Source organism: Antechinus flavipes, chromosome 3 (assembly GCF_016432865.1).
Source record: "Antechinus flavipes isolate AdamAnt ecotype Samford, QLD, Australia chromosome 3, AdamAnt_v2, whole genome shotgun sequence".
NCBI classification, from domain to species: Eukaryota; Metazoa; Chordata; class Mammalia; order Dasyuromorphia; family Dasyuridae; genus Antechinus; species Antechinus flavipes.
The window spans coordinates 612,462,106-612,487,479 of NC_067400.1; the positions used below are offsets into that span (position 1 = coordinate 612,462,106).

The following is a 25,374-nucleotide window of genomic DNA, read 5'->3' on the forward strand; positions in this document are numbered from 1 at the left end:
ATCTTTGGGCTCCTGGGGAAGATATGGTGGGATTTAGGGGGCTCCTGAGGAATAAATAGCAAGGTTTGGGGCAGGCTATTCTGAGAGTCTTTGCCTAGGGGCAAGTTATTGTCAGGTTTTAGCTAAGCTTCTTTGCTGGGTTATTGGAGGACTCCTGGGGTCTGACGCTGGTAGAGATGGGCCAGCCAGGGCCCAGAATGGCCTCCGCTTTTATAAACTTGCCGTGGGGACCCCTCTTTTCAAGCGTTGTGATAGAAAGCAGAAATCAAACATCATCTTCCCAACAAAGAAATTTAAGAGAGGAGGAGTTTATGTGAACCTGAACAAAAAGGGCTCTTCTACAGCCTAGGTTTCAACCCTTTCCGCCCCCATCCACGCTGTTCTCCCTCTCACTAGACATCTTGAAGAGTTTAGAATGGCTTAATTCAAAAATACATGTAAAAAAAAATGTCCACCTGGGACCAGGGTCCCCAGAGAGATGCCGGGTCAGTGGTTGTCAGGAGTACAAAATCGTAGGTGATGTACAGGTGAGGTCAGGGGAAAAGAACAAAAAAGAGCTCTGCAGGGTCAGGGAGGCTGGGGCAACTCAGCAGTTACTGCCGGGCCTAGAAGGGTGAGGAAGAGAGGAAAGAAAGATTAGATTTTCTAGTTTCTGAGCTCATCATTTCATTTTTCCTTCTCTGTTTTTACATCTACATTCATTTCCTCCCCATTCCAGATAAAGCCTGCTAAACTGGAAGCATTTTCCCTACCTGGTGGGATTTCTACTGGCCTGGGGCTGCAGAGAAGGACAAGGGGGTGGAGGATAGGGGAGCAGGTCACCCACAGGCCAACCCCACCCTGCTTCCTTCCAGTTTCTTCAGACAATCACCTCCCCCACATACACACCCAAATCAGAGATTTTGAAATTTGGAAGGGACCCAAGCGTTCCTTTGTTGCAACCCATCCCCAAAAGGCATCTTTGTTCTGAGCTTCCAGCCCATTGGCCTCCATTAAAAACCACTAAGGGTTAAGGCATTAGGAATTCTGGGATCCCTTCCATGCAGAGGGAATTTAAGAGGATGGGTCTGGGGGGGACAGAAAGGGGTCCTTCTCCCAGCTACCAGGATTTGGGTTCCTAACAGGGCCACGGACTCTGGGGCAGAACGGGTCAGAGGACTGGCGCTCCATCTTACTTGTGTTTCTGGCCGAATTTGCATTTGCATCTGCCACCTGCATGAGCAAGAAGAACGGAAGAAGGTGAAGGGACTTCGCCCAGGGAAAGCTCACTGCCCCCTTGGTTTCCCAGCTCCTCACTCCTCGTTAATTCCCCAGACTCACTCATGACAACGATGATACCGGCAGCGCACAGGATGCCAGCGCAGATCAAGCCCCCCACACGTAGACTGTGATAGTCTGTGGGAGAGAGGCGTGATGGATTGGTTTCTGCCCTTGGCAAGTCTGGCCACCTCTTCCCCTTCTTCAAAGGCCAGCTCACCTTCTCCAAGAAGCCATCTTTGATTAAAAAGCTCAGGAAGGGCTCAGATGGCAACATCTACCTTGCTGTTTCATGACAGGTTGATTTGGAGGTATTCTCTCTCTGGGCCCTGTCTCGCCATCCTTCCTCAGCCCACCGCCATATTCTCTCTTTTACCACCCTCTCCAGAGGGCATTGTCCCAAGCAGCTTCCACCCCCTTCACCCCAGGACCCTGGGGAGGAAAAACCAAGGAAGCTCTTACCATAATAGAAAGGGCTGTCCTTATCTGAAGGAAAAAAGACAGAAAATGGGGTCAGGAGGGAGGCTACCTGCAACCCCAAAGAAGTTGGGGAGGGGGGTAAGCAATTGGGGGTAACTCACCAAATGGGTCATTAGCTTCCAGGACAGGCAGAGCTGTGTGACACAAAGAGAAAGAGAAAGCAGAGAGAGAGTGGGTTTCTGAAGGCAATCAGAGACAGGGGAGCTCTTGCATTTCGTTTAGTGGGTAGCTCTGGGCACAGGAGGATACCTGCCTGCTGTATCCTTCCAAAGGGGTGATGTCAGCTTGCCAGTAGTGTTAGGTATGGAGGGTGACACAGTTGTGCCTCAGAATGGGGGGCTCACTCAAACTGGCAGTATGGGCAACGGTGTTTTATTCGTTCATTCTCCTCCTCAAGATAAGGAGGAGAGGGGGAAATGAGCCCTCTCCATCCAGTTTGAGTGGACGCCATTCATCGCTACTCTTACCCATAAGGTCCATGTGACTGCCCCCAGCACTTCAGCACCTGTCACTCAGCATCTCTTCTCTCCTGGACTTTGGATTTCCCAATCTCATTCCAGTTGCTGCTGTTCATTCCAGCATCTTAGAAGCCCTTCCTCAATAATATTAAATATATCTGATTTTGGTGGGGGGGGGCAGTGTTTTAGCCATGTTTTTTACTTTTTCTGGGAACAAAGACTCCCAGGGGTCATTTCAGCCACCTTTTTGACTTTTTCTGGGAACAAAGACTCCCAGGAGTCATTTCAGCCACCTTTTTGTCCTTCTCTAGGTACAGAGACTTCCAGTCTTTGTATCTGGCATCTTTCTCAAAGCACAAAACTCTTCCATCTACCTCCTACTAGAAAAGTGACTGCCTTCTCTAAATGGTTTGTGGAGTGCTCCCCAGCTTGGGTTGAGGGAAATGCTAGAGGATCATGGGTGATAGCTTTGGGTTCTCATGTGTGATAGCTTTGGGTTCATGTGAAGGAGAAGTCTATAGAAAGAAACAGATTTTCAGTCTCTGAAACTGGTACTCACCCGCCATCAGGAGTAGAATGCCCACCATTATCCCTTGCATCTTGGAGTTCAGTGGGTTGGACCCTGTTGAGAGGAATCTTAATGGAACATGTCCCTCTCCTTCTCTCCTTCTCTCCCTCTCCCTCCCCCACCTCCCACACAGAACCTCAAACATATGTACACAGGGGCACAAAAAGGCAGGAAAGTCTTTCTGTTGAGCCCAGGGTAGGATGATAAGAAGGGAGAGAACAGATAAAGGGGAGAATGAATGGCGCAGATAAGGGAGCTGGGGGAGGGCAGATGCTGACCAAGTCTCTCCAACAGAGAAATAGGAGAGTGGGGTTTTGTCTGCTGGAGCGATGGCGAATGGGGTAGCCGTGGGGGAGTATGAGATAGGTTTGGGTGGGGGCACTTGAAAGGGAGGAGTCCGGGGCCAGGTGGCAACATGCCCCTTTTCTGAACGGGCTGAGGTTGCCTTCCCAGCCTGTCTCTCCCACAGACAACTTGGAGCCTTAACAGCCCATCCCTTCCACGGGCCACGGGCCAGAGCCTGGGGCTGTCCGGGCACATCTGTCTGTTCTAGGGGGAGAGGAAGGAGGTCATGGTCGTGGGCGGTAGAGCAGAGAGGACAGCTGAACCCCAGGGGGTTGAACTTACCGTCAGAGCTGAGAAGGAGCAACTCTAACTCGAGGGAATTTTGTGGATTCTGCCAACCTCCCTACAGCTCTCTGATTTCTGGGCCCTTGGAATCTTGCATTTTCCTCCTCTCTGGGCCATTTCTTATTCTATCCAAAGAGGCAGGACCCCCCTGCCTTTGGGAAATATTCCCATGGTCTCTTTCTGAAATTAGTACCGGTGTGGGGTATTTCTCCCATCCTTTCCCCCTCTTATGATGGTGTCAGCCCTGATCCCAGAGGCAGAAAGGCAATATTCTATTACTGTTGACTTTTGGGATCTCTGTGTTACTGCCAATGCTTCACGCCTCATTTGTGCTACCTCCCTGGGCTGTGGCCATTAAACCGTGATCAGTCCCCGAGGCTCCCTGGTACTGCCGGCGCCCTTTACTTTGAGATACGCTGTAGCCCCCGCTCCTGTTCCAGGTGATTATGAACAACATCCTCCACTTCATGCATTGCTGCGGAGTGCCGTGTTATTCCCCCCCTCACTTCCTGTTATTCCAAGGTACTCCAATAACCCTGGTCATTGCCCTGCCTCCCCTGTTATTTCACATTATTATGACACACTTCATTACTTTTTGTTAATGATGCGATTTCCTTGTGACTTTGATAAGCTACCCTGCCCTTAATCATGTTATTACTGCATTCCTTCCTGGCCTTTATACCTGATCCCGGTTTGTGATTTAAGATCGCGGGGACCAGCGGACGTCTCAGTATCTAAATCTCAGAGGAGGTCTCCTCCATTTAGTGAGCACATCGGTGCCCTTTCATTCTAACCATCCCGAGCTTTTCTTTGCCCTTCTAACAGACTGAGATGGGACTTTCCCAAACCAACGTCTCCATTACAGTCACCCTCATGCATTGGGTTACCTCCCTTACTCAAAGTGACCAATAGTACTGGCTTTTCTCCTTCATTCCTCCTTGGCCCCAGCGCCTCAGGTTCCCCTTTACTGCATTTCTCCAATACTTTACAATCCCAACGTGCTACGGGTCCCCAGGCTTGGAAAGCCTCGATTCCCAACAAATCTCTCTTCTCCAGTTCTAGTCAACTGTCTGTGGTCTACACAGAGACAGCCCTTCCCCAAACCCACGGAGGGACGGAGGAAGGTCCCCCAACAGAGGAAGTGAGAAGAGGAGGAAAGCAGAGACGGAAGGTGGGTCAGGGGAGAGGTACAGAGACAAGGTAGAGGAAGTTATCAAGTTTGAGCTGGGCCGGGACCAAGCCAAGGCAGAGAAGACACAATTAATAAATTGAGTTAGAGTAGTGGGGGCTTCTGGAGCTCACCTGGATGGCAGGACAGAGCTGGGAAGGCAAGAAGGCACCGAAGCTGCTGTAGCTGGGCCAGACCCAGCCTCTTTATAGAGAACAGACACGCCCTGGGCAAATCCAGGCAGGTAGGGAACAGGTCTGACTCCCTGGGGCTCTAGCAGGGCTCCCCCCGCCCCAACCCTTGCTCTTAAAGGGGCAGTTCAGGCTTCTCTTATCAGAAGGTCCCATTTGCCTAAACCCCCACAGAATCGGAGGATTAGTTAATCTGCACAGATAAGGAGAGGAACAAGGCTCTCAGGAAAACTGGAGATCCTATCTGAGGACTTTAACCTCCTCCACCTAAAGCCCAGCCTAAGTGGGACCAACAATAGAGAGGCCTCTTAGAGAGACCCCTGACCAAGAACTTGGTAGCTGCTTTGAAGGTATTGCTAGGATCACTGGGTCATGAGGGAGGGCCTTGAGATATTTGTGGAGAAAATAGAAAACGAGAGCCCGGAGACCCCTTCCGGCCCCTTGGGACCCGAGGCTGCAACCGCACCCAACCAGAGGCCGAGGCCAAAGTACTCTCTCCCATCCACCCCTTTCCCAGTTAATATCTTCAATTGTTGATCCCTTCCAGGGGCATCGAGGAGAGTGAAAACCTCACCCCAAGAGAGAATGCCTGGGGCTTGGGAGTGGCCCCGGGTGGATTTGAAGGGCCATAGCTACAAGTGATATGAGGAAGTGGAGTACACATAGTAAGGGTATAATTAATGCTTCGTGACGGACTGGCCATCCACTGAGTGTGGACTCAAGTGCGATTCTTTCTCATCCCTCCTCCCCGCCTCTAACATTTACTCCCCCTCCTCCCCACATTCCTCCAGACAGGGGTCCATATGGAACCCAAGATGGCCCTGGCCTTTCCAGTTGGGGGCAACCCCCCCCCCAAGCTGCTCCTTCCCCACAGAGAGAGCTTTGTTTGGGGGCTGGACTGGAAACAAGGGGCTATTGAGTAGCTGGCAAAGGATTGGGGTCATAGGGAGGGGGCAGGGGCTGGCAAAGGAGATGCTTCTGTTCCCGCTCTGGTCACCATCTGGAGCTTGGGTGCCCCCGCTCTGCCTCCTGGGGCGGGGCCAAGGGGACCACGGGCAGAGAGAGCCAAGCAGAGGGTTAGGTGTGAGGGCGAGGGGCTGGTGGCCAGAGAGAAGGCTTGCCACCTCTTAGAAGGTTGACATGGGAATGGAGAGAGCTGGGGGAGGGGATCGCTCCGGAGTGGAGTGGAGTAGAGGAGGATGAATGCTTAGGAAAAATGGCTCAGGGTTGCTGTTACTTCTCAGCAGAGGGGAGGGGAAAGAGAGAAAGAGAGGGAAACTCCCCAGAGCCATCTGCTGTCTAGATGTGGTTCCTCCAAGGCATTTCTCAATTCCTCTGAGTCAGATCCAGCTGGCCAGGGCCTTGAGCCCCACCTGGCCCCCCACAGCCTGGGAATTCAGCGCCCCCCCACCCAACTTCTGGAGTCTGAATGGCTCTAGGATCCCAAGCCCCTGGAGAAGGGTGAAGGCTAACAGCCTTGACCTGGAGACAGATGGGGGCTTAGGGGTGGGGGGTGGGCTGCTGCTTGTAGAAGATTCCCTGGGAAAAGGCTCAGAGATGTCAGTCCTAACATGACAGCTTTTCTTTATCTGGGACACGAAGGTCCCAGTCCCCTGGAAAATCCCCTGGCCAGCTTCTTTTCCTACAAGAGGACCCCAAGAAGGCTTGGCCATGGCACAGCATTGCCCTCTGCTGGGGAAACCCCAAAGATGAGCTGGATACTGTGGTAGGCCCAGGCCAGACCATTCCAACGCTGCACATTCATGTATGGGCCGAGAATCACGTGCAAGGACATTAGCACGCTGCCCTTGTCCCCAAGCCCCTGCCCCAGGGGCCCGTGCCCTCGGCTCCCCTGTGTCTCAGGCTCCCTGCACCGTGCCCCCGCAAGGTGGGCTCCACCTTCGCCCCTCACACTGCGGCCTCTACAACTCTTGGCCCACAAGGTGCTCCCCATGTTCCCTTCTTCTGACCCCCATCACAGGAATATAATAAAGCCTGGACAATGTCCACCTGCCCCCGCTTCTTTCGGATCTAGCTCAACTTTCCTAGTCCCTGGGGCCTGGAACTACAAAACGTCAGTCCTTGAATCAACAGGTCTTTAAGGAATCCTTGTGGCCACTGCCCTTGAAATCCACGGCGATGTCATCATTGCATGCGTTTTTATTTCCCCAAATGGGCAACAAATTCCCCCTGAGCAGGGACCGGGCCAGATCCTGGCGTTGCCTCCCCTACAACACACGGTCAGACACAGGACTCGGGGGTGGGGGGAAAGGGGGAGCAGCTACTAAGCAGATGAATGAATCTAACAACTTGTGGGGAAGAACAGGAGAGAAACCCCAAAGGAAGTGCTGTATAGATGACTGAGGCCCTTGGATTCCTGTCTCTCCCTCCCTCCCACCTCCCCACCTTGAAAAAAGTGCTGAGTCCCAGCAGCTTGGTCTGGGTTTGGAGCGGAGGGGGGAGGACGGGAGCCAAGGACATGCTCGGCTTGGGAGAGCCCGATGTTGTTTCCCACCCCTACCTCCACCCCCAAGACGTGGGAAGCTAAAAGCACGCTGTGCTCCACAGCTCCTCCTCAGTCCCCGAGCCAGATGTCTGGCTCAGGAAGATGCTTGTGGTCGCGCTTTCATAATGACTGGGCCCGATCGAGGGAGAGGTTTGCGGCTGGTTGAATGCCGCCGCCGCCTCCCCGTTTCCTGAGCTCGAGCCGGACCGGTTCGGATCTAGCCGGTATGGTTCCTCTGGAGACAAACGCGGCTACTCCGTGGTCTCCACAGCAGCTGTGACGCCTTCTCAGGGCTCAGCTCCTGGAGGAGGAGAGGAAGCTGGGGAGTCCAGGGGAGAAGGAGCAAACAGGGGAGAAAGGCCTGAGCCAAGCTCTGGGCCACTCACACGCCCATCACTCTGGGCACTTTCATCCAGCAGATGAGGAAACCACCTGCCCTGCCTGCCTGTGTAATTGAAGGTCATCAGGAATAATTCATGTGAGAATCCGCTGGGTTTTCTCCTCTACTGACTGATGGTTCCCTCTAAGCAAGAAGGCACTGGCCAGTCGGTGGGTGGGGCTGAGAGGGCAGGAGAAAAGCTCGTCTGCCACGTGCTCTGATGGCATCAGGAGATAAGGAAAGAGCCAGGCTCTGGGGGGCAGGGGCATGGTACAGCTCAGGACACCATTCGGTGCATAATAAAGACTATGAGGATACAAGAGCTGGATATTTGAATTCTGGGATGGATGGAAAGAAGGATGGATGGATGGAGGAAAGAATGAATGGAGGGAGGGAAGGATGGATGGAGGGATGGATGGATGGAGGGAGGGAGGGAAGAAGGGATGGAGGGATGGATGGATGGATGGATGAAAGATGGATGGATGGATGGATGGAGGGATGGAGGGAGGGAGGGAGGGATGGATGTTCTGCTAGACAGCTGGAGTCAGGGGAGCAATGTGGCAGAGTGTACATTAGCGGACCCCCATTGGAATTCCAGCTCTGTCATTTAATCACCTTTGCAATCTGAGATGAATCGCTTCACTCTTGCTCTCAGTCTTCCTTTCTCTAAAATAGGAATGGAAGCAGACCCCTGTGCTCCTTTCTAGTTCTAGCATCAGTAGTCCCAGGGGATGAGGAAACCCAGTGTGGAAGCACTGAGCTGTCTCTTTCCCCAAGACTATAGGGGATAGTCAGGGGGAAACTCACTAGGCAATGCCGACCTTGGTGGCCACAGCCAGGTTCCGGGGCTGGGACGCAGCCGGGTCCCCGGGGCAAGGATCCGTCGTCACAGACGCAGCCCTCCGCACACAGGAGCCCGCACTGCAGCTCCGAGCCGGGACAGGAGCGCCGGCGAGGGCAGGCACAGAGCTCGTAGTGGCTGTGGGGGGGACATCGGGGGGCTGCGGAGGGAGGAGAGCGAGGAGCTGCAGAGGGTCCTGGAGCGCCTGGGGTCCGAGGTAAGGAGCCAGAGCACGTTCTCCCCCGGCTCTCAAGCCCCTCTAAGCCTTTTTGTCACTCTCCTCTTCCTGGAAAACCCCCCAGACCCCCTTAAACTCTATCCTGTGTCCCTTCAGAATATCTCTCTTCCGAGTACCGAGGCATTTCACAAGGGATCCGGAGTGAGCTGCGGATTATTTGGGTCTTTCCTCAGCTCAGGCCCACACGTCTGCACACAGAGGATGCTCCATTAAATAAAGTGAAATGACATGTTAGAAGAGACCCAGAGGGGACAGCTAGGGGGCGCAGGAGCGAGAGCACCAGGAAGCCAGGAGGACCCGAGTTCTAATCCGGTCTCAGACACTTCACACTTCCTGGCTGTGTGACCCTGGGCAAGTCACTTAACCCCAATTGCCTCAAGGGAAAAAAAGAGAGAGACACAGAGAGAGACAGAAGTTGCTCCACTAAATAGAAGTGGAAAAGACACTGAGAGGCAGTCAGAAGAGAGACTTTCTAGCTGTGTGACTGGGAAAATCATGTCAACTTTCAGTGTACTATCTTCCTTGGTAAAGAAGGGAACGATTCCTTCCTGAAAGGGGGCTGAATGATGAGAATACGGTGTTTTGTGAGTCCCACAGCATGACCTGAACTTCAGCCCTGGTTACTATCATTTTGACTGACGGGAGGACACAGTCTGGGGGGTGGCCATCGTCCCTCTGCTTGCTGGTTGTTGGGCTCGGGAATCCCGCACCCCAAGGGCACACTGCGGCAGGAGCGGGACTTGCCCACTTACCACAGAGGGAGGGGCTCCTCCAGTCGCCGACGGTGACATTGGCTCGCTGACAGGCAGCAGCATAAGTCTGGATGGCCCGGCACAAACCGTGGCTGTCGCCCGGAGACAGGCACACCTCATGGGCGCAGGCAGAGGCGAAGGGCTTTGGGTCCATCTCCACGTGACAGGAGGAAAAGGGCCCCCGGGGGTTCTGGAGGATCCAGCACCGGCTCTTGGCTGGCACGAGCTGTTCCTGCGCCACACACACTGGACAGCCGTGGGTACAGTTGCTTTTACACTGATCATCATCCGGCTTCCGTTCAGAGGCAGAGGAAGCCCCTGGGTCCTCTGCTGGAGAGGCACCCCCAGACCTCCCATTGAAGCTCCCACAGAGCCCGCAGGTCCGGCCCGCGTAACTCGGGGGCAGGGTCAGGAAGAGGCTGTGGGCCAAGTCGGAGGCGAAAATCAGCCCAAAGTGGGTCTGCAGCGTCAGGTGGAAGCCATCCTGGTACAGGAGGATGTCGCCCATGTTGAGGCTCAGCGGAAGCGTGAACGGAGCCCCATTGACCTGAGGGAATGAAACAGGGGCAACTTGGGAACTCCATTCTCTTTCCCTGCCTGCCCTGAGCCTTCCTAGGAAGGAAAGGACAATTGGGGAGCTGGGCGCTGAGGGGTGAAAAGGAACAGGTTTCCAAGGGCCTCTAGTCACCCAAGAGACTGATGGTTAGGGGGAGAGGGGCAAGAATAATGAAATGAGCAGCAGAGAGTTCACATAGATCTTAAACGTATACTACACACATGTATGTGTATATTCATATGTATATGTAGATACACATGTAAATATGTATACTATATATATTCCCACAAATATATATAACACATATACATACACACACATATAGATATATGCCCTCCCCCCCCATAAAACAGGTACAAGAGGCGAGTATGGCTCTGGGTTTCCCAAGCCCCTGCAACACGATCCCGGCGGCCATTCACCTCTCCAGACAAAAGAAAGGCGTAAATCCCACCTCAGATGGGCTCCGTACTCATGTTCAGACTACGGACCCCGGTTTGGAGTGTCTGCCTGATGGGGAGGTCCAAGCAGCATTCTGCTTTTGCCCATTGGTGGATCTTGATCTGGGGCATTTGGAGAGAGGTTTCTTGTCGAGATGAACTTACCTGGACCAGCCTGGAGTTTCTTTCTGAAGATGGATCTGGGTCCCATTGACCAAGATAACTATCTCTGAGATGGCAGCTACGGGGGCGCTCGGAGAGTTCTCCTTTCTGACTTCCACTCTGAAGAAGGGCAGGGACCCCAAGGAAACACACAGCTCAGACAAGATGAATTTGCAGGTGCCGGGGAAGTCAAAGGTCTTCTGATCGAAGGTCATGTACCGGAGCGGCCCCAGTGCCTGGCAGGTGCCAGGGGCAAGCGGGCGGCATCCAGAGATGCCCTTCAGGGTGCCACACCTCTCCCCGGGGCCACAAGAGGAGTCGGAGCAGTGCACCTGGTGGCTGGAGGCCTCACAGCGGCAGAAACGCCGGCAGCCCTCCCCTTCCCAGAAGGTCTCCCCGGCCAGGTAGTATCTGCCCTGCGAGGTGCAGCCGCACTGAGCTGGGGGCACACAGTCAGCGCCGCTCAGCACGAAGCCCTCATCGCACTGGCAGCCCTCCTGGCACGGGGTGCGGCAGCTGGCAGTCAGGTTGGGCTCAGCACAGGAGTTGGGGCAAGAGGATCCACAGAGTTCATAGTGACTGTGGATGGGACAGGCCGTCTCTGAAAGAAGGAAGGAAATAAAGCAGGACTTGGTAGAAGCTGCTTTTCTGGCTCAGGAAGGAGGTAGAGAAAGCAGCCTCAGGGAAGACGCAGGGGGAGGACACGGACTTGTCAGGAGTTTAGAACGACCTGAAATTGAGGCTAAAGGTGGAGGGAGTCCTGTGTGGCCCCACAGTAGGCGGAAGGCTGGTTTTTCTGGACGCAGGAAAATGTCGCTTGCTGTGTGAAGATTTGTGTGAATCCTTCTCACCCCCGGACTCACCCCCTCATTTGTGGAGACCCTCTGAGTATAAAAGCCCTGGAGAAGAAGCAGACCAAGCTATTCTTGGTTCGATGGGGAGAGTCTCCCCCCAGGGAAGAGCCAAGACCTCTGGTCTCGGGGTATCCCTCAGTCTGATGAGAGAAATATGATCCCTCCCTCCTGGGAGCCTTGAGTACAATGGGATTTGGGAGGCTTTGTAGAGGTGATTTTGAGCTGGCTAAAGAACCAGGGATCTCGCCTGGGAATGGCCACTTACCACACCCCACCTCCTGTCTCCAGGGCCGGATGGAGAATCCCCGCCGCTGGCACTGGAGAGCGTAGCTTCGGAGAACCTCACAGAGTATCTCCTGGGAACCGTCGCTGGCGCAAACATCACGGATGCAGTTGTCCGTGTGGATGCGGGCTTCGGTCAGCTCATGGCAAGCAGAGAATGGCCCGTCTGGGTCTTTAAGCAGGCCACAGGAAGCCCGGGACTGGTACTGGGCTTCCTTCTCCGGTGGGCACCTTGGAGCCAACCCCCCTCCAGAGCAGTGAGTAGGAAGTCCTGGCTCCCTCCAGCTACTGGCAAACATATCGGCATCAGGGATCAGTGCACCACCGGGGCTCCTGAAGTCATCCTTAGGATTCCCATTGAAATCTCCACCCAGACCACACAGGGAACCTGCATAAGCCTCAGGGACTAATACCCACAGGGAACGGGACTCATCAAAGGACACAGAAAGACCAAAATGGAACTGGAGCACAACTGCAGAGGGACTGGAAAAGGCGTGGAATCTGCCACCAGCCCACCCCAGGGGCAGATTCATCCGGGATCCATTCACCTGGAAGGAAGACATGGGCGAGAATCACAGACCCACTTCAGGCTCCGCTTCCTCGTCACGGGAATCCTCCTGCTACGAATCCTAATTATCCTCCTTCCTTCTGCTCTGAAGCTGCCAGCAATGGGGCCATAAAGGGACCCCAGGAAAGGGGACTCGCCTCAAGACAGAGCCAGTCTCTGGGAGAGCTCCCACCTTCCCTTCAGGGCCTGCCTCTGCCTGTCTGTATGTCCTTCTTTCCTACTTTCCCTTGTCCTGCTCCCAAGAGCAGTATCTCCAAGACTGTGCTTCCCCCAAGGAAGAGCCTCAGGATATTCCCTTGGTCTGCCGAGAGGAATATGATTCCTCCCTCCAGGGAGCGTTGGATACGATGGATTTTAGGAAGGTAATATCAATATCTCCTTTCGTTGAGGGCAATGATATCTATAAGGAAGGGGCAGCGAAGTGGTCCAGGGCATACAGTGCTGAATTTGGAATCAGGAAGACTCATCTTCCTGAGACACTGTGTGATTCTGGGCAAGTCGATTCACCCTGTTTGCCTCAGTTTCCTCTTCTGTAAAATGAGCTGGAGAAGGAAATGACTAACCATTCCAGAATTTTTGCCAAGGAAACTCCAAATGGGATGGAAAGACCTGGATACTAGTTTCGGTTCATGTGACCCTAGCCAGGGAATTTTGCCTCTCTGAGCTTTAGTTTGCTCATCTATAGAATGGACCATCTGTCCCTCCAGCTCTCCAGTTTTGGAGAAAGTGCTCTGTAAACACTAATACACTAACTAGTTGGTTGTTGATAATATTATACAGTAAGCTGCATGTGTGAATTGACTGTTCATGGCTGTTGAGTGCCCCTTCACAGTCACCCAGCTGTTCTCCTTCCCTGTTCCTAATTCCTGGAGCTGATATTAGAAGTCCAAAGCTGTGGAGTTGGGACAATCTGAGTTCAAATTTAACCTCAGACACTTACTAGCTATGTGACCACAATTTGGGGTGGGGGGAGAGAAGGGGGGAGGGAGAGAAGGAAGAAGGAAGGAAGAGAGAGAAAGAAAGAAAAAGGAAAGAAGAAGGAAGGAAGGAAGAAGAGAAGGAAAGAGGGAGGGTGGGAAGAAGGGAGGAATGAAGGATGAAATTATGAAAGGAAGAAAGGAAGGAAAAAGGATGGAAGGAAAGAGAAAGGAAGGAAGAAAGAGAAAGAAAGAAAAGGAGAGAGGGAGAAAAGATGAAAGGAAAAAAGGAAAAGGAAGGAAAGAGAAGGAAGAAGGAAGGAAGGAAAGAGAAGGAAAAAAGAAAGAAAAACAAAGGGAGGGAAGGAAAGGAAGGAAGGAAGAAAGGAAGGAAGGAAGGGAGAGAAAGAAAGAAAGAAAGAAAGAAAGAGAAAGAGAGAGGGAGGGTAGGAAGAAGGGAGGAATGAAGGATGAAATTATGAAAGGAAGAAAGGAAGGGAAAAGGAAGGAAGGAAAGAGAAAGGAAGAAAGAAAAAGAAAGTAAAAGGAAAGAAGAAGGAAAGAAAGAAAGACAGAAAAAGGAAGGAAGAAAGGAAGGAGGGAGGGAAGAAGGGAAGAAGGAAGGGAGAAAAGAGAAAGGAACAAAGGAAAGAGAAAGAAAGAAAAAGGAAAAAAGAGAAAGAAGGAGTGAGGAAGGGTAGAGAGGAAAGAAGGAAGAGAGGAAGAAAGGAAGAAAGGAAGGAAGGAAGGAAGGAAGAAAGAAAGAAAGAAAGAAAGAAAGAAAGAAAGAAAGAAAGAAAGAAAGAAAGAAAGAAAGAAAGAAAGAAAAAAAGAAAGAAAGAAAGAGACTTTGCTTTTTCTACTGAAGACTTGGGGGAAGCTCTTACCTGGATTGTCTTGTGCTGTCCAGCCAGAAGGGAGAACCTCTGCCCACCTAGATCCACATCCACCTGCTTGGCCCAGGAAGTCACCATGGAGTGCTGGTGCTCAGCCTTTAGCCAGATGGCAAAGGGGGTGAGATGGGTATCACAAGTTTGCACCAGGGCAACACGGCAGGTTCCCCCGAAGCTGAAAGTAGCCCCATCAAAGGTCTGGAGGTGGGGGTCTCCATACAGCCACATAGTCCCATATTTGATAGGGTAGCAACCCCTCACCCCTCTGCGCAGACGGCACACTTCCCTGGGCCCACAGGTATGGGGACGGCACTCCATGGCCTGGCCCGGCCCCTGACATGTGCACTTCTGGCTGCACGTGTCTGTGAGCAGCACCTCAGCCCCCAAGGGGTGGTATTGTCCGTTCAGGACACATCCACAACGATCCTGAGAGATGCAGATCCCATTCTCTAGGACATATCCTTCCTGGCAAAAACAGCCTGAGGTGCATGGCCGGGTGCAAGTGATGCTAGTATTGAGGGTGGCACAGGTGGCTTGGCAAGAGGTACCACAGAAGTCGTAATAGCTGTTTGGTGGGCAAGTAACATCTAGTGGGAGAGGAGAAAGAGAAAGAAAAATTTGGGTGTGGGATAGAGCTTCCCATCCCCTCTTCCCTCCTGATTTTCCCACCCCTAGACGGAAGCAGGAGTCCCAAACTCATCCTGTAAACCAGCCAAAGTGCACGTGCTCAGAACAGAGATATAAGGGGAGGAGGAGGGAATTGGGATCAGGGAAAGGATGGGGGCTGGATGTGGAAGCTGGAGGTTAGTATGTTAGCAATAAGGTTGGGGCTGGGTTAGAGAGCGATATCATCTAAAGTTGGGGCAGCTAGGTGACACAATGAGTAAGAGCGCCAACTCAGGTGCCAAATCTGCCTCATACACTTCCAAGATTTTTGTGATCCTGGGGCAAATCACTTTACCCTGCCTGCCTCAGTTTCCTCATCTGTAAAGTGAGCTGAAGAAGGAAATGGCAAATCTCTGCCAAGAAAACCCCAAACGGTCAGGAAGAGTCAGAACTAATTGATTAAACAACAATCACATAATGTTAGAACCACAAGTGATCTTAAAGACCCTCTAACCCAATGTTCTCAGAGGTTAAGTGAGTTGGACTGGAAAACAGGCTGAGGCTTAAAAGAGAAGAAAAAGGAATAAATCTTGAATTAGTGGATGAGGTTAGTTAGGATTAAAGTTAGGGGAGATGATGAGGCTGGGGGTAGAGAGTGGGGGAGTGATGCTTACTGCATCCGAGGCTTGTTCTCCAGTCAGGCAGTCTCACTTTATGCAGGGCACAGAGCTCGGCATAGGCCTCCAGAGCAGCACACAGCATTCGATTGGCCGTCCCATATTGACATAGATCATATACGCAGGACTGGAAATAGGGGTCGGGATTCTCATGCCAGTGACACTCAGCAAAGGGTCCCGAATGATTGGAAAGGACCGCACAGAGCTGGGCCACCCTGTGCCCTTCACCACAGGAGTCCCTTCCAACAAAATCTTTCCGGCAGCTGCAGATCGGGAGAGGGGTTGGTCTCAGCTCCAACGAAACCGCCCTTCCTCTGGTTCCTCCCCACAGTGCTCCTGACCCTCTGGCCCACCTTTGGAGTGCCCTTCTCTCCCTTCTCTGCATATTGCAGCATCGCCTTTTCCTCCCTCTTACCCGATTCAGCCACATTCCTTGTCCAACCTATGATACTTAAGGGTATGTGGTCCTAGAACGCTCGCTTTATGATTGGCCCACATGTGGCATCTGCAAGTACACTGAAAGTTCAAGGGCAGCTCTTATGCCCCTCTCACATTTCCCTCACCCTTTATCTAGCAAATAGTAAAAGCTTAATTTCTCTTGAATTTTGAGATGCTCTTGGCTGTACCAGTGAAGGTACACGGTTATCGGTCCGGCAAATATTTACTAAATGTCTACCGTGACCACATCCTCTAGTCCCCAAAGTCTGTCCCCTTTCCCCTATACTTAGTCTGAGACCTTACAAGCAAGAAAAGTTCTGCCTTATAACGGTGTCCCTCAGGCTCTAGAGCCTCTGGATCTACCCCTCTGCCTGCAGAGGAAGCCCCGTGTGATGGTGACAGGTAATGTCCTCACCCGGGTGGACTGGCACTGGCCTGCCAGGCATTCCCAAAGGCAGCATCGCTGGGGGCTCGCCTCCCACCAGGGAGGATCTTGTCATCTTCCTTGTCTCCGTTGAAGTTGCCACACATACCGCACAGACGGCCCCTGTATCCCGGGCCCACTCTCACAAACAGGGTGCTTCGTCCATTGTACTGGACTTCTAGCTCCTCTCCTACCCGCAGCAGCAGCAGACCCCGCTCCCGCCGCACTCTGGCCTGGGGCCCCAGCTGTCGCGGCAGGGTGACTTTGTGCCCATCCACCTGATGAGGGAGGAACAGACCTGCTCTAAGGATGGTGCTCTTTTGGCTTCAACACTTTCAAACAGGATTCCTTATCCAATGCTGACAATGAAAAGGCACTTTCCACACTGAGAACGAAGTATCAGAGTCCTTCTGTATCTGACTAAATCCCATCTGTGCCAACTTTTAAACATCTCAGTCTCCCTATTCTCCACTAGAGAAAGAAGGCTCCATCATCCTTTTTCTGTAAGTCAGGTCATCTCAATTTCTTTGATTCACCTCATAGTTTTCCACAGGCCCCTAACATATTCTTTTTTTATTTTATTTTTTAGTTTCATCCGCAATCATCATTTTATTGTACGGTCATGGAAATGTTTGTTTTATTCCATAAATTAAAAAGAAAATAAAAAGAAACTGAAAAAAAAGTCTATGAAGATGATCATTAATTGGGGAATGGCTGAACAAATTATAACATATGAATTAAGCAGACTACAACAAAATCAATTATTTGATTATATTATTAAATTATATTATTATTTAGGTGCCACTAACATATTCTTGTTAGCTAAAAACAATATTATAAATTATATAATCATGATATAATATACAAATTATATTATAAATTTTATCATTATAATATAAAATATAAATTACATTATAAATTATATGATTATAATATATCAATAAATTTATAAATCAGATAATTATGATATATAATATAAATTATAATATTATAACTATAAATATTATAATAATATTAAAAGCTAACATTTATAATACATTATCTCTGGCATATTTTCACTTTCAACAGACTGTTTCTTATCCCCCAACCCCCACCAGTACATATCTGGGTCACCTTCTTTAACCACCAATCTGTGAATTTATAAGGTGCAGGATTATTTTAAAGGTGGCAGTCTTCCTCAAAGTAATAAGAAAAGTAAATATGACCCCAGAAATCCTACAAAACAGTCTAAAGCCAGATAGAAATGACTTCTGGATTAGCTGTGAACTTGCCTTTCTTACTCATGAAGACTTAAGTTTCCAATTGAATTTTTGTCTGTTTAGAATCACAAGGATCTCAGAATTGGAAGGAGACCAAGACCATCTGGTTCGTCCTATAGCTGAGCAAGAGTTTTGGGTTTTTTTGTTTTTTGTTTTTTTTTTTTCCCTATGAAAACCCAACCAAGTGGGCATCAAGCCTGTGCTTGCATTTCCCAAGTAGGACAATGCCTAGTTTCTCCAATACAACCAGTTCTAATTATATCCGACCAAAATCTGCCTCTCTGCAATTTTTTAACTCATTGTGCCCAGTTTGGGCCTCCTAAACCAGACAAAAAAAAGTATAATCCAGGGAGTTTTAAAATTCAGATGAAGGATGAGGTAAGTATTAGAAATAGAATGAATTTGAGTATGGATTCAACCTAGTATGAAGATGAGAGCTGGGAGCAGAATTGGGATTGAGATTGGCTATATTGTTAGGGTTCAGTTTAGGTCTCCTTGACAATGGTGGCCCTCTTCCCACCAACTTTTTCCCTTTTTTCCAATTCATGCTTACCTTGACGGGTTGGCCACGTTCTAAGACCACGTGGGCCTTGAAGTCCTGGTTACTGAGCCACACCTCCACGTGAGTCACGAAGGAGACTCTCCGGCTGCGGAAGTTTCTGTTGGTAGCCTCCACTCGGAAAGAAAGGTCCCCAGGTAGAGAGGCTTCCTTACACGTGTGGGTCAATTGATAGGCACAGGTGCCTTGGAAGTGAGCGACCGCTCCATCAAATGTGAAGTAGTGAGGATCCCCAGTGGCTGTGCAGATGCCCATGGGGCTCTGACAGCCCAGCCGTCCAGCCTGCAGGGCACACATCTCCCCTTCAGGACACTGGGCCAGAGAGCATCGGAACTGACCGGGAGCATCACAGCTGCAGCGGTGGGTACAGTGAGAAAGCCAGACCAACTCTCCAACCTAGCAGGAGGAAGTAGGTAAAGGGAAGAGGGGTAGGTTGGGGGAGGGGATGGTGTCACCAGGTCCTGTCCCTCCTAGCTGAAGGAGGCTGGGTGGGGATGCGCTTCTTTGTATATATGTGGGGTAGAGACCGACACATGGTGGAGTGGGAAAGGTGCCGGGCCAAAGCTCCCACTTGAATCAGGGTGTGCTGAACAAGAACAAACTTGAACAGAACTTCTAGACTTCAACAGTCTAGAAGAAAAAATCTAATGGGTATAGGCTCCATATCCCTAGATTCAGGCAGGGGACAAATCACAGGAATGTTTTAGCTATCTGACACTGAAAGGAAAGACTGGGTCAGATAAACAAAGTCCTACATTACACCGTGAAGACAAAGCCTGTCAAAGGCATGCTGTTGAAAGGTCGCATACACTGAAACCATAGCCTCAAAAAGGGTTTTTAAAGATAAATTACTGGTTATTCTTGGAAGCAGGCCTGGAATGTTGTGAGACAGCCTGAACCTGTGAAGACAGCTGTGGCTTCCCTCAGCCTGCCCCTCAGGCTCCTATTAGAGAGCTCCCTTTGCTAGAGGAACATCAGTGTTGGCCCTTGCCTGCCTCAGTTTCCTCACTTGTAAAATGGAGATTACAATATCTCCTACCTCTCAGGATTGTTGTGAGCATCAGAAGAGAATAGATCCATAAAACACTTTGCAAACCCTCACTGCTACATAAATGCTCATTAATATTATCATGGATTGTTGTTGTGTCGTTAAGCAGGGTTTTAGCTCATGTCCTTTGAGTCCAGATGCAGCACTTCCCCCAGTGTGTCCCACCACCCCTCTATCCCACCTCCTTCTGCCAGTCTGGATATGAGGCCTTTCTCTGGCCGCCATACTGACCTTGTAGTAGCGTCCCCCATGCTGGCAGCCACACCGATCTGGTGGAACACACCTGTCCCCGCTCCACAGGTAACCATCCAAGCAGGTACAGCCCTCAGAGCAAAGTGGGCCAACAGGCAGAGGAAGTGGAAGCACAGCACAGGACCGGACCTTGTGGGGGTCTTGACAGAGGTGATAATAGCTGTGTGCGGGACATGCAGGGGCTGGGAAGGGGAAAAACAGCTTGGAGGTGAGGGAACCCCAACTGGGCCATGGCAAAACCACTTTGGTCGTGGCATCCCCTAGCTCAGAAACTGAGAGTGGTTCACTGGTTCCTTTCAGATCAAATCCACATCTCTCAAGCTGTGATTCACGGCTATTCGTAACATAACTGCATCCTCTCCGGCTGCTTTTGTTCCCTTTCCTTGTTCAGGAGATGAGGTTAAATAGAGATTCCCTCTTTCCTAGCCAGAAGGGTCTTCTCACTACCCCCAGAAATAGGTGCTTCTCTTCACATTTTCAAATCTTTCCTCTCTTTCAAAGTCTACTATATAAAGACCACCAGGCAGCTAGATGGTACCACAGCTAGAGTGCTAGGTCTGGAGTGTGGAAGGCCTGAGTTCAAATTCAGCTTTAGATACTTACTAGCTACGTGACCTTAGGCAAATCACTTAAATCTATTTGCCTCAGTTTCCTCTTCTATAAAATGAGCTGGAGAAAGAAATGGCAGACCCTTCCAGTATCCAAGAAAACCCCAAGCAGAGCCATGGAAGTTGGATATGACTGAACTAACTGAAAATACACAAAGACTTCCTGTGACTAGCACCACCATAAGCTCTTCCTTCCAAATCTCCTTAACATTTATGTCCTTCCGATCCCTGTCTGGATGACGTGATGAGCCTTTGACTGATCTGTTGCAATGGAGAAGTGCAGAAAAGAGTAGCCCGTGAATATAAGTAGAAAGGCTTTCAGTCTGTAGCCCGGGAGAGAATAACCACACATGGGAGGCCATGGACCCTTTGATTAACGGGTACAAAGAAGTCTTATCTCTACAACAAGATGATAAAGGTTCTGAAGCAGAAGCGCGGGTGCTTTCTTTCCCTTCCCTTTTCCTTGTAATGTTCAACATAAAACAGATATTTATAAAGTTGGGAGATGGAATTTTTGTATAAGAAACAGTAAGAAGGTCATTGGGTCAGTGAATTCGTGGGTGAGGTGTAAGGATGTTTGCTGTATCCAGGGCCATCTCCAGCCATCCTGATCTCTATGTGGCCATTGGACCAATATGGCTCTAGAGGAGAAAGGGAGGCAGGTGACCTTACACAACCTTCCCTCACTTAAATCCAATTGTATCTCATGGCATCATCTCTCTCACGTGATGGTTCTCTTTGAGAACAAAGGACAAACAAGAACAAAAACAACGACGCGGTATGAATAGAAATAAAAACTTGGTGAATGAGTGAATGAGCCGTGCTCTATCTCAGTGTGCCTCCAGTTGCATTCTCTACCATCTCTGAAAGCCTGAGAGACAAGAAAAATATCAGATCTGGCTCTTTTCAAATGTTTTCAGGAAAGGAAAAAAAAACAAAAAACAAAAAGATCTAACACTATTAAACACTGACTTTGGCAATCTCGTTGGAAACTGCTTGGGGCCGGTTCGATTCAACCAGCCCCGATGTAACACCTGTGCTACACAAGTGTTGCACCATCAGGACTGACTCACCACAGAAGGAGGAATTCCTCCAGGGGCCAAGAGTGATATTTGCCCTTTGACAGGCAGCAACATATGTCTGGAGGGAGAGGCAGAGCACGCTGCTGTTGTCCATGGAGAGGCACATGTCATTGACACAGCTGGCCACATAAGGCTCTGGGTCGATCTGAGAATGGCAGGCAGAGAATGGTCCCCCGGGATCCTGGAGGATCCAGCATCGGGCTTTGCCCTGAATAAGCTGCTTTTGTCCCGTGCAGGTTGGGCAGCCGTTACGATCACAATGATCTTCACAGTCCTCAGTTTTCCACTTAGAAGTCAGGTTGTCAACAAGTTCCCCCGTTAGGGACTGGAACTCATCCTCACGATTCCAACTAAAGTTCCCACAGAGTCCGCAAGTGTTGCCTTCGTAGTGGGGAGGCAGGGAGAGGAAGAGACTATAGACCAGATCAGAGCTAAGCGTCAATCCAAAATCTGTCCAAAGTGTCAAGAAGAACCCATCGGGGTACAAGATGATGCCACCAGAATTGAAGCTTAGTGGGAATTGCAGAGTCTCTCCATTCACCTATGGAAGCAGAGGACAACTCAGAAAATTGGGGTGGAGTATAGTTTCCCTAGAGATAGTGGGAGGTGGCGATTGGTGAATTTAGATAAATATAGAGGGGCCATTGAGGATTCTTTAATATGGACCTCCCTCAACCCATGGGATAGTGGGAAGTGGAGATTGGTGAATCTAGGTATATCTAGAGAGAGGGTCCGCTGAGGATTCTTTAATATGGACCTCCCTCAACCCATGGGATAGTGGGAAGTGGAGATTGGTGAATCTAGGTATATTTAGGTATATCTAGAGAGAAGGTCCACTGAGGATTCTTTAATATGGACCTACCTCAACCCATGGGATAGTGAGAAGTGGAGATTAGTGAATTTAGGTAAATATAGAGGGGTCATTTAATATGGACCTACCTCAACCTGACCTGAGTTTTTTCTATGAAGATGGATCTTGGTCCCATTGATCAGGATGAGCACCTCTGAGATTGCAAGTATGTGGGTGTTTGTTCCATACTCCTTTTTGATCTCCACTCTGAAAAAGGGCGAGGGTTCCAAGGAACCACATAACTCAGAAAAGATGTATTTGCAAGTGCCCGGGAAGTCATAAGTTTTCCCATCAAAGGTGATGTACTGTGATTGTCCTATTATTTGGCAGGTCCTGGGGACAAGCGGGTGACATCCAAAGATGCCCTTCAGGGTGCCGCACCTCTCCCCGGGTCCACAAGAGGAGTCGGAACAGTGCACCTCGTGGCTGGAGGCATCACAGTGGCAGAAACGCCGGCAATCCTCCCCTTCCCAGAAGGTCTCCCCGGCCAGGTAGTATCTGCCCTCCGAGGTGCAGCCGCACTGAGCTGGGGGCACACAGTCAGTGCCGCTCAGCAAGAAGCCCTGATCGCACTGGCAGCCCTCTTGGCAGGGGGTCTGGCATTGATCGGCCAGGGTAGGGTCTGTGCAGGAATTAGGACAAGAAGATCCACAGAGTTCATAGTGGCTGTGGGTAGGACAGGCCATCTCTGAAAGATAGGTTGGTGGACATTAGAACATGAGAAATGCTCCTGAGATCAGATTTCCCCAAGATCGGGGGTGGAGGGAGACCTTAAAAGAAAGTTGGGGAAAATGATGTTGGAATTAAAAACAGCTCTGTTTCTTAGAGAAATAAGTCAGTCAACAAGCACGTATTAAGCACCTACTGTGTGCCAGACATTATGGCCCTGGGGAAACAAACATAAGGCAAGAGACTGGAGCTTACAGCCTAACAGGGAAGACAACAGGCAAACAACTATGCAGAAACAAGATCTGTACAGGGTAAATTGGGGATGGCATCAGAGGCAAAGCATTAGCATTAAGGGGCACTAATAATGTCATGAATGACTTTCTGGGTCCTAGTTTCTTCACCTGTAAAGTGGGAGTTCAGACTACATTCTTCCATTTTTTCGGACTATGAATCTTTAGCTCTATCCCAAAGCTTATCTTGAAAAACTCATCCTGGATACATGCAGGAAGCTGTCTAAACTCCAACCTCTTCTTGGGACTTGTTCGAAATTCTAGCCTTTCCAGTTCCAATGGTCTTGTGAAGGAGAGAACCATCTGCTCTCTGGCATCTGTGGGGCCTGAGTGTGGATCACACCATAGAGTTTTCACTTTTTTTGTTGTTATTTGTTTACATTTTGTTTTCTTTCTCATTTTTTTTTCCTTTTTGAGCTGATTTTTCTTGTGTAGCATGATAATTGTGGAAATACTCATAGAAGAATTGCACATGTTTAACATATATTGCCATCTAGGGGAGAGGGAAGGGAGGGAGGGAAAAAAAATTGAAACACAAGGTTTTTCAAGGGTGAATGTTGAAAACCACATAGGCACATTTATTTTGAAAATAAAAAGCTTTTTAAAAAGATAAACAATTAAAAAATTCTAGCCTTTCCCCTACATTGACTCCTCTACCTATAAAGCAAGTTTTCCTTCGGCTTGTTCTAAATGTATTTCTTCTAACCTCCATGGGAGCCTTCATTCTAGAGGGTGGATTTTGGGGGAAGCATTTGGTTTACACTCAACTTCCCTAGGAAGCTATAATTGCATAAAGTCAAGTCTATCCACAGCCATTTACTCATCCAGCAGAAGCATCTACCCAAGTCTTTGTGTTCTAGTCATTTCCTGTGGGCTCAGTTGGCACTGAGGATGGGGATGGGGATGGACTGCCAAGGACTAAGGGCAGAAGCTATCAAGCCTCTGATGCAGTTAAGGTTGGTGCTCAATAGATTCCTAAGCCACTCCTGCTTTCCTCTGAGGTTCGTGTTACCACAGTGTTTGTTGTCTGACGTGGCTGAGGGTAAAATGAGTGTCCATTCCCTAAGAAACACATGTATTGGCTAAGGAGGATCTGCCCCTGGGTGTTAAATTGAACCAAACTGAGGAAGTTTTTAAAAATCAGGGGGATTCGATCTGAAAGAGACCTCAGCCGCCGTCTAGTTTGCTCATTTGACGAGAAAAGAACTAAGACTCTAGTGATCCCAGTGTCACATGGGCAATGATGGTGAACAGACTTCAGAGTAGAACGCCCCAACTCAGGGCGTTTTCCACTGGACCACCATTGAGTGCATTATATGTGTGGCAGATAGAAGGTTGTAATGGACAGAGAACCCTGACCTGCCTGGGGGGTGGAGGCACTAATCTTTCTACAGCATACTAGGAGTCAGTAAACATTTATTAAGCTCTTACTGTATGTCAGGCACTGTGCTAAGCAAGGCGGTGGGCAAAGTTCCTTCATTTCTGCACCTCAGTTTCTGTATTTTCATTAATGGTTTAGAATTAATCTTCCTACTAGAATTTACCAGGGCTCCTCAGATTTCTGACGGGATAATTCTTTACTTTGGCTTATGGTAAAACTGGCCCAAGAGGGCGTCACTTGGGGGATTTTCTTTACTCTCCTCCTGGCCTGTTTTAATAAGTTCATCAGACCCTGTGTGTGAAAGCACTTGGGAAAATGTGACATCACAAGTATATACTGTGATATTATTTAAGGAGGAAATTGGCTTTTATATTTCTTATGCTTTGATGGGTGGGGGTAGAATAGAAAGAAACAGTGAGAGCCAGAGGGAAAGGAGGAGGGGGCTCTGGGCAGCAGGGGAGAGCAGCGGGAGGGGACTCTGGGAACCGGAGTGAGAACCACTCCTCCTCACTCACCACAGCCCACCCGGCGTCTCCAGGTTTGAATGGGGAGTCCATGTTGTTGACATTGCTGGGCAAAGCTGCGGAGCACCTCACACAGGGGTCTCTGCACGCCCTCTGAGGCACAGAGATCGTGCACACAGTTTTCCACGTGAACTTGAACCTCAGCCACCCCATCACAAGCACGGAACGGCCCATCCCGGTCCGTGAGCAAGCCGCAGAAATCCTGGGACCGATAGCGCGCCTCTCTTTCCGGGGTGCACCGGGGCATTGGGCCCATGGCAGAGCAGTGGACGGGAGAGTCCGGGTCCTTCCAGCTCTCTATGAAGGCGTGAGCATCCGGGAGAAGCTTGCCGCCAGGACCTTGGAAGTCGTTCTCCGGATCTCCGTCAAAATCCCCACCCAGACCGCACAGGGAGCCTGCGTAGGTCTCGGGCACGGTGACGGAGACGTAGTGTTGCCAGTCATAGCGGACCAGGAGCCCGACGTCTGTCCGCAGCACGATCCCTGAGCCGCTGAAGTAGACGTGCAGACGGCCCCCGGCCAGCAGCAGCGGCAGGTTCCTCTGAGATCCGTTCACCTGGGGCACGGGAA

The 25,374-nt window shown here is 50.2% G+C and overlaps 3 protein-coding genes across 3 annotated transcripts; all 3 read right to left on the reverse strand.

Annotated features, from left to right (window-relative positions):
* Positions 1-292: 292 nt before the first annotated feature.
* FXYD3 (FXYD domain containing ion transport regulator 3) lies at positions 293-4,802 on the reverse strand. The gene is made up of 7 exons (XM_051988994.1): positions 4,696-4,802; positions 2,755-2,817; positions 1,839-1,871; positions 1,720-1,743; positions 1,321-1,395; positions 1,176-1,212; positions 293-605 (listed from the first exon to the last, which is right to left on the reverse strand). Exons 2-7 carry the CDS (start codon positions 2,792-2,794, stop codon positions 587-589), a joined length of 228 nt encoding a protein of 75 aa, XP_051844954.1. The 5' UTR covers positions 2,795-2,817; positions 4,696-4,802; the 3' UTR covers positions 293-586.
* A 2,095-nt stretch (positions 4,803-6,897) lies between these two features.
* LOC127556095 (IgGFc-binding protein-like) lies at positions 6,898-10,069 on the reverse strand. Its single transcript, XM_051988975.1, has 3 exons — positions 9,469-10,069; positions 8,445-8,638; positions 6,898-7,559 (listed from the first exon to the last, which is right to left on the reverse strand). Exons 1-3 carry the CDS (start codon positions 9,974-9,976, stop codon positions 7,476-7,478), a joined length of 786 nt encoding a protein of 261 aa, XP_051844935.1. The 5' UTR covers positions 9,977-10,069; the 3' UTR covers positions 6,898-7,475.
* Positions 10,070-10,533: 464 nt separating this feature from the next.
* On the reverse strand, positions 10,534-12,630 carry LOC127556085 (IgGFc-binding protein-like). Its single transcript, XM_051988965.1, has 2 exons — positions 11,743-12,630; positions 10,534-11,224 (listed from the first exon to the last, which is right to left on the reverse strand). The coding sequence occupies exons 1-2, from the start codon at positions 12,320-12,322 to the stop codon at positions 10,623-10,625; spliced, it is 1,182 nt and encodes a 393-aa protein (XP_051844925.1). The 5' UTR covers positions 12,323-12,630; the 3' UTR covers positions 10,534-10,622.
* Positions 12,631-25,374: the final 12,744 nt, after the last annotated feature.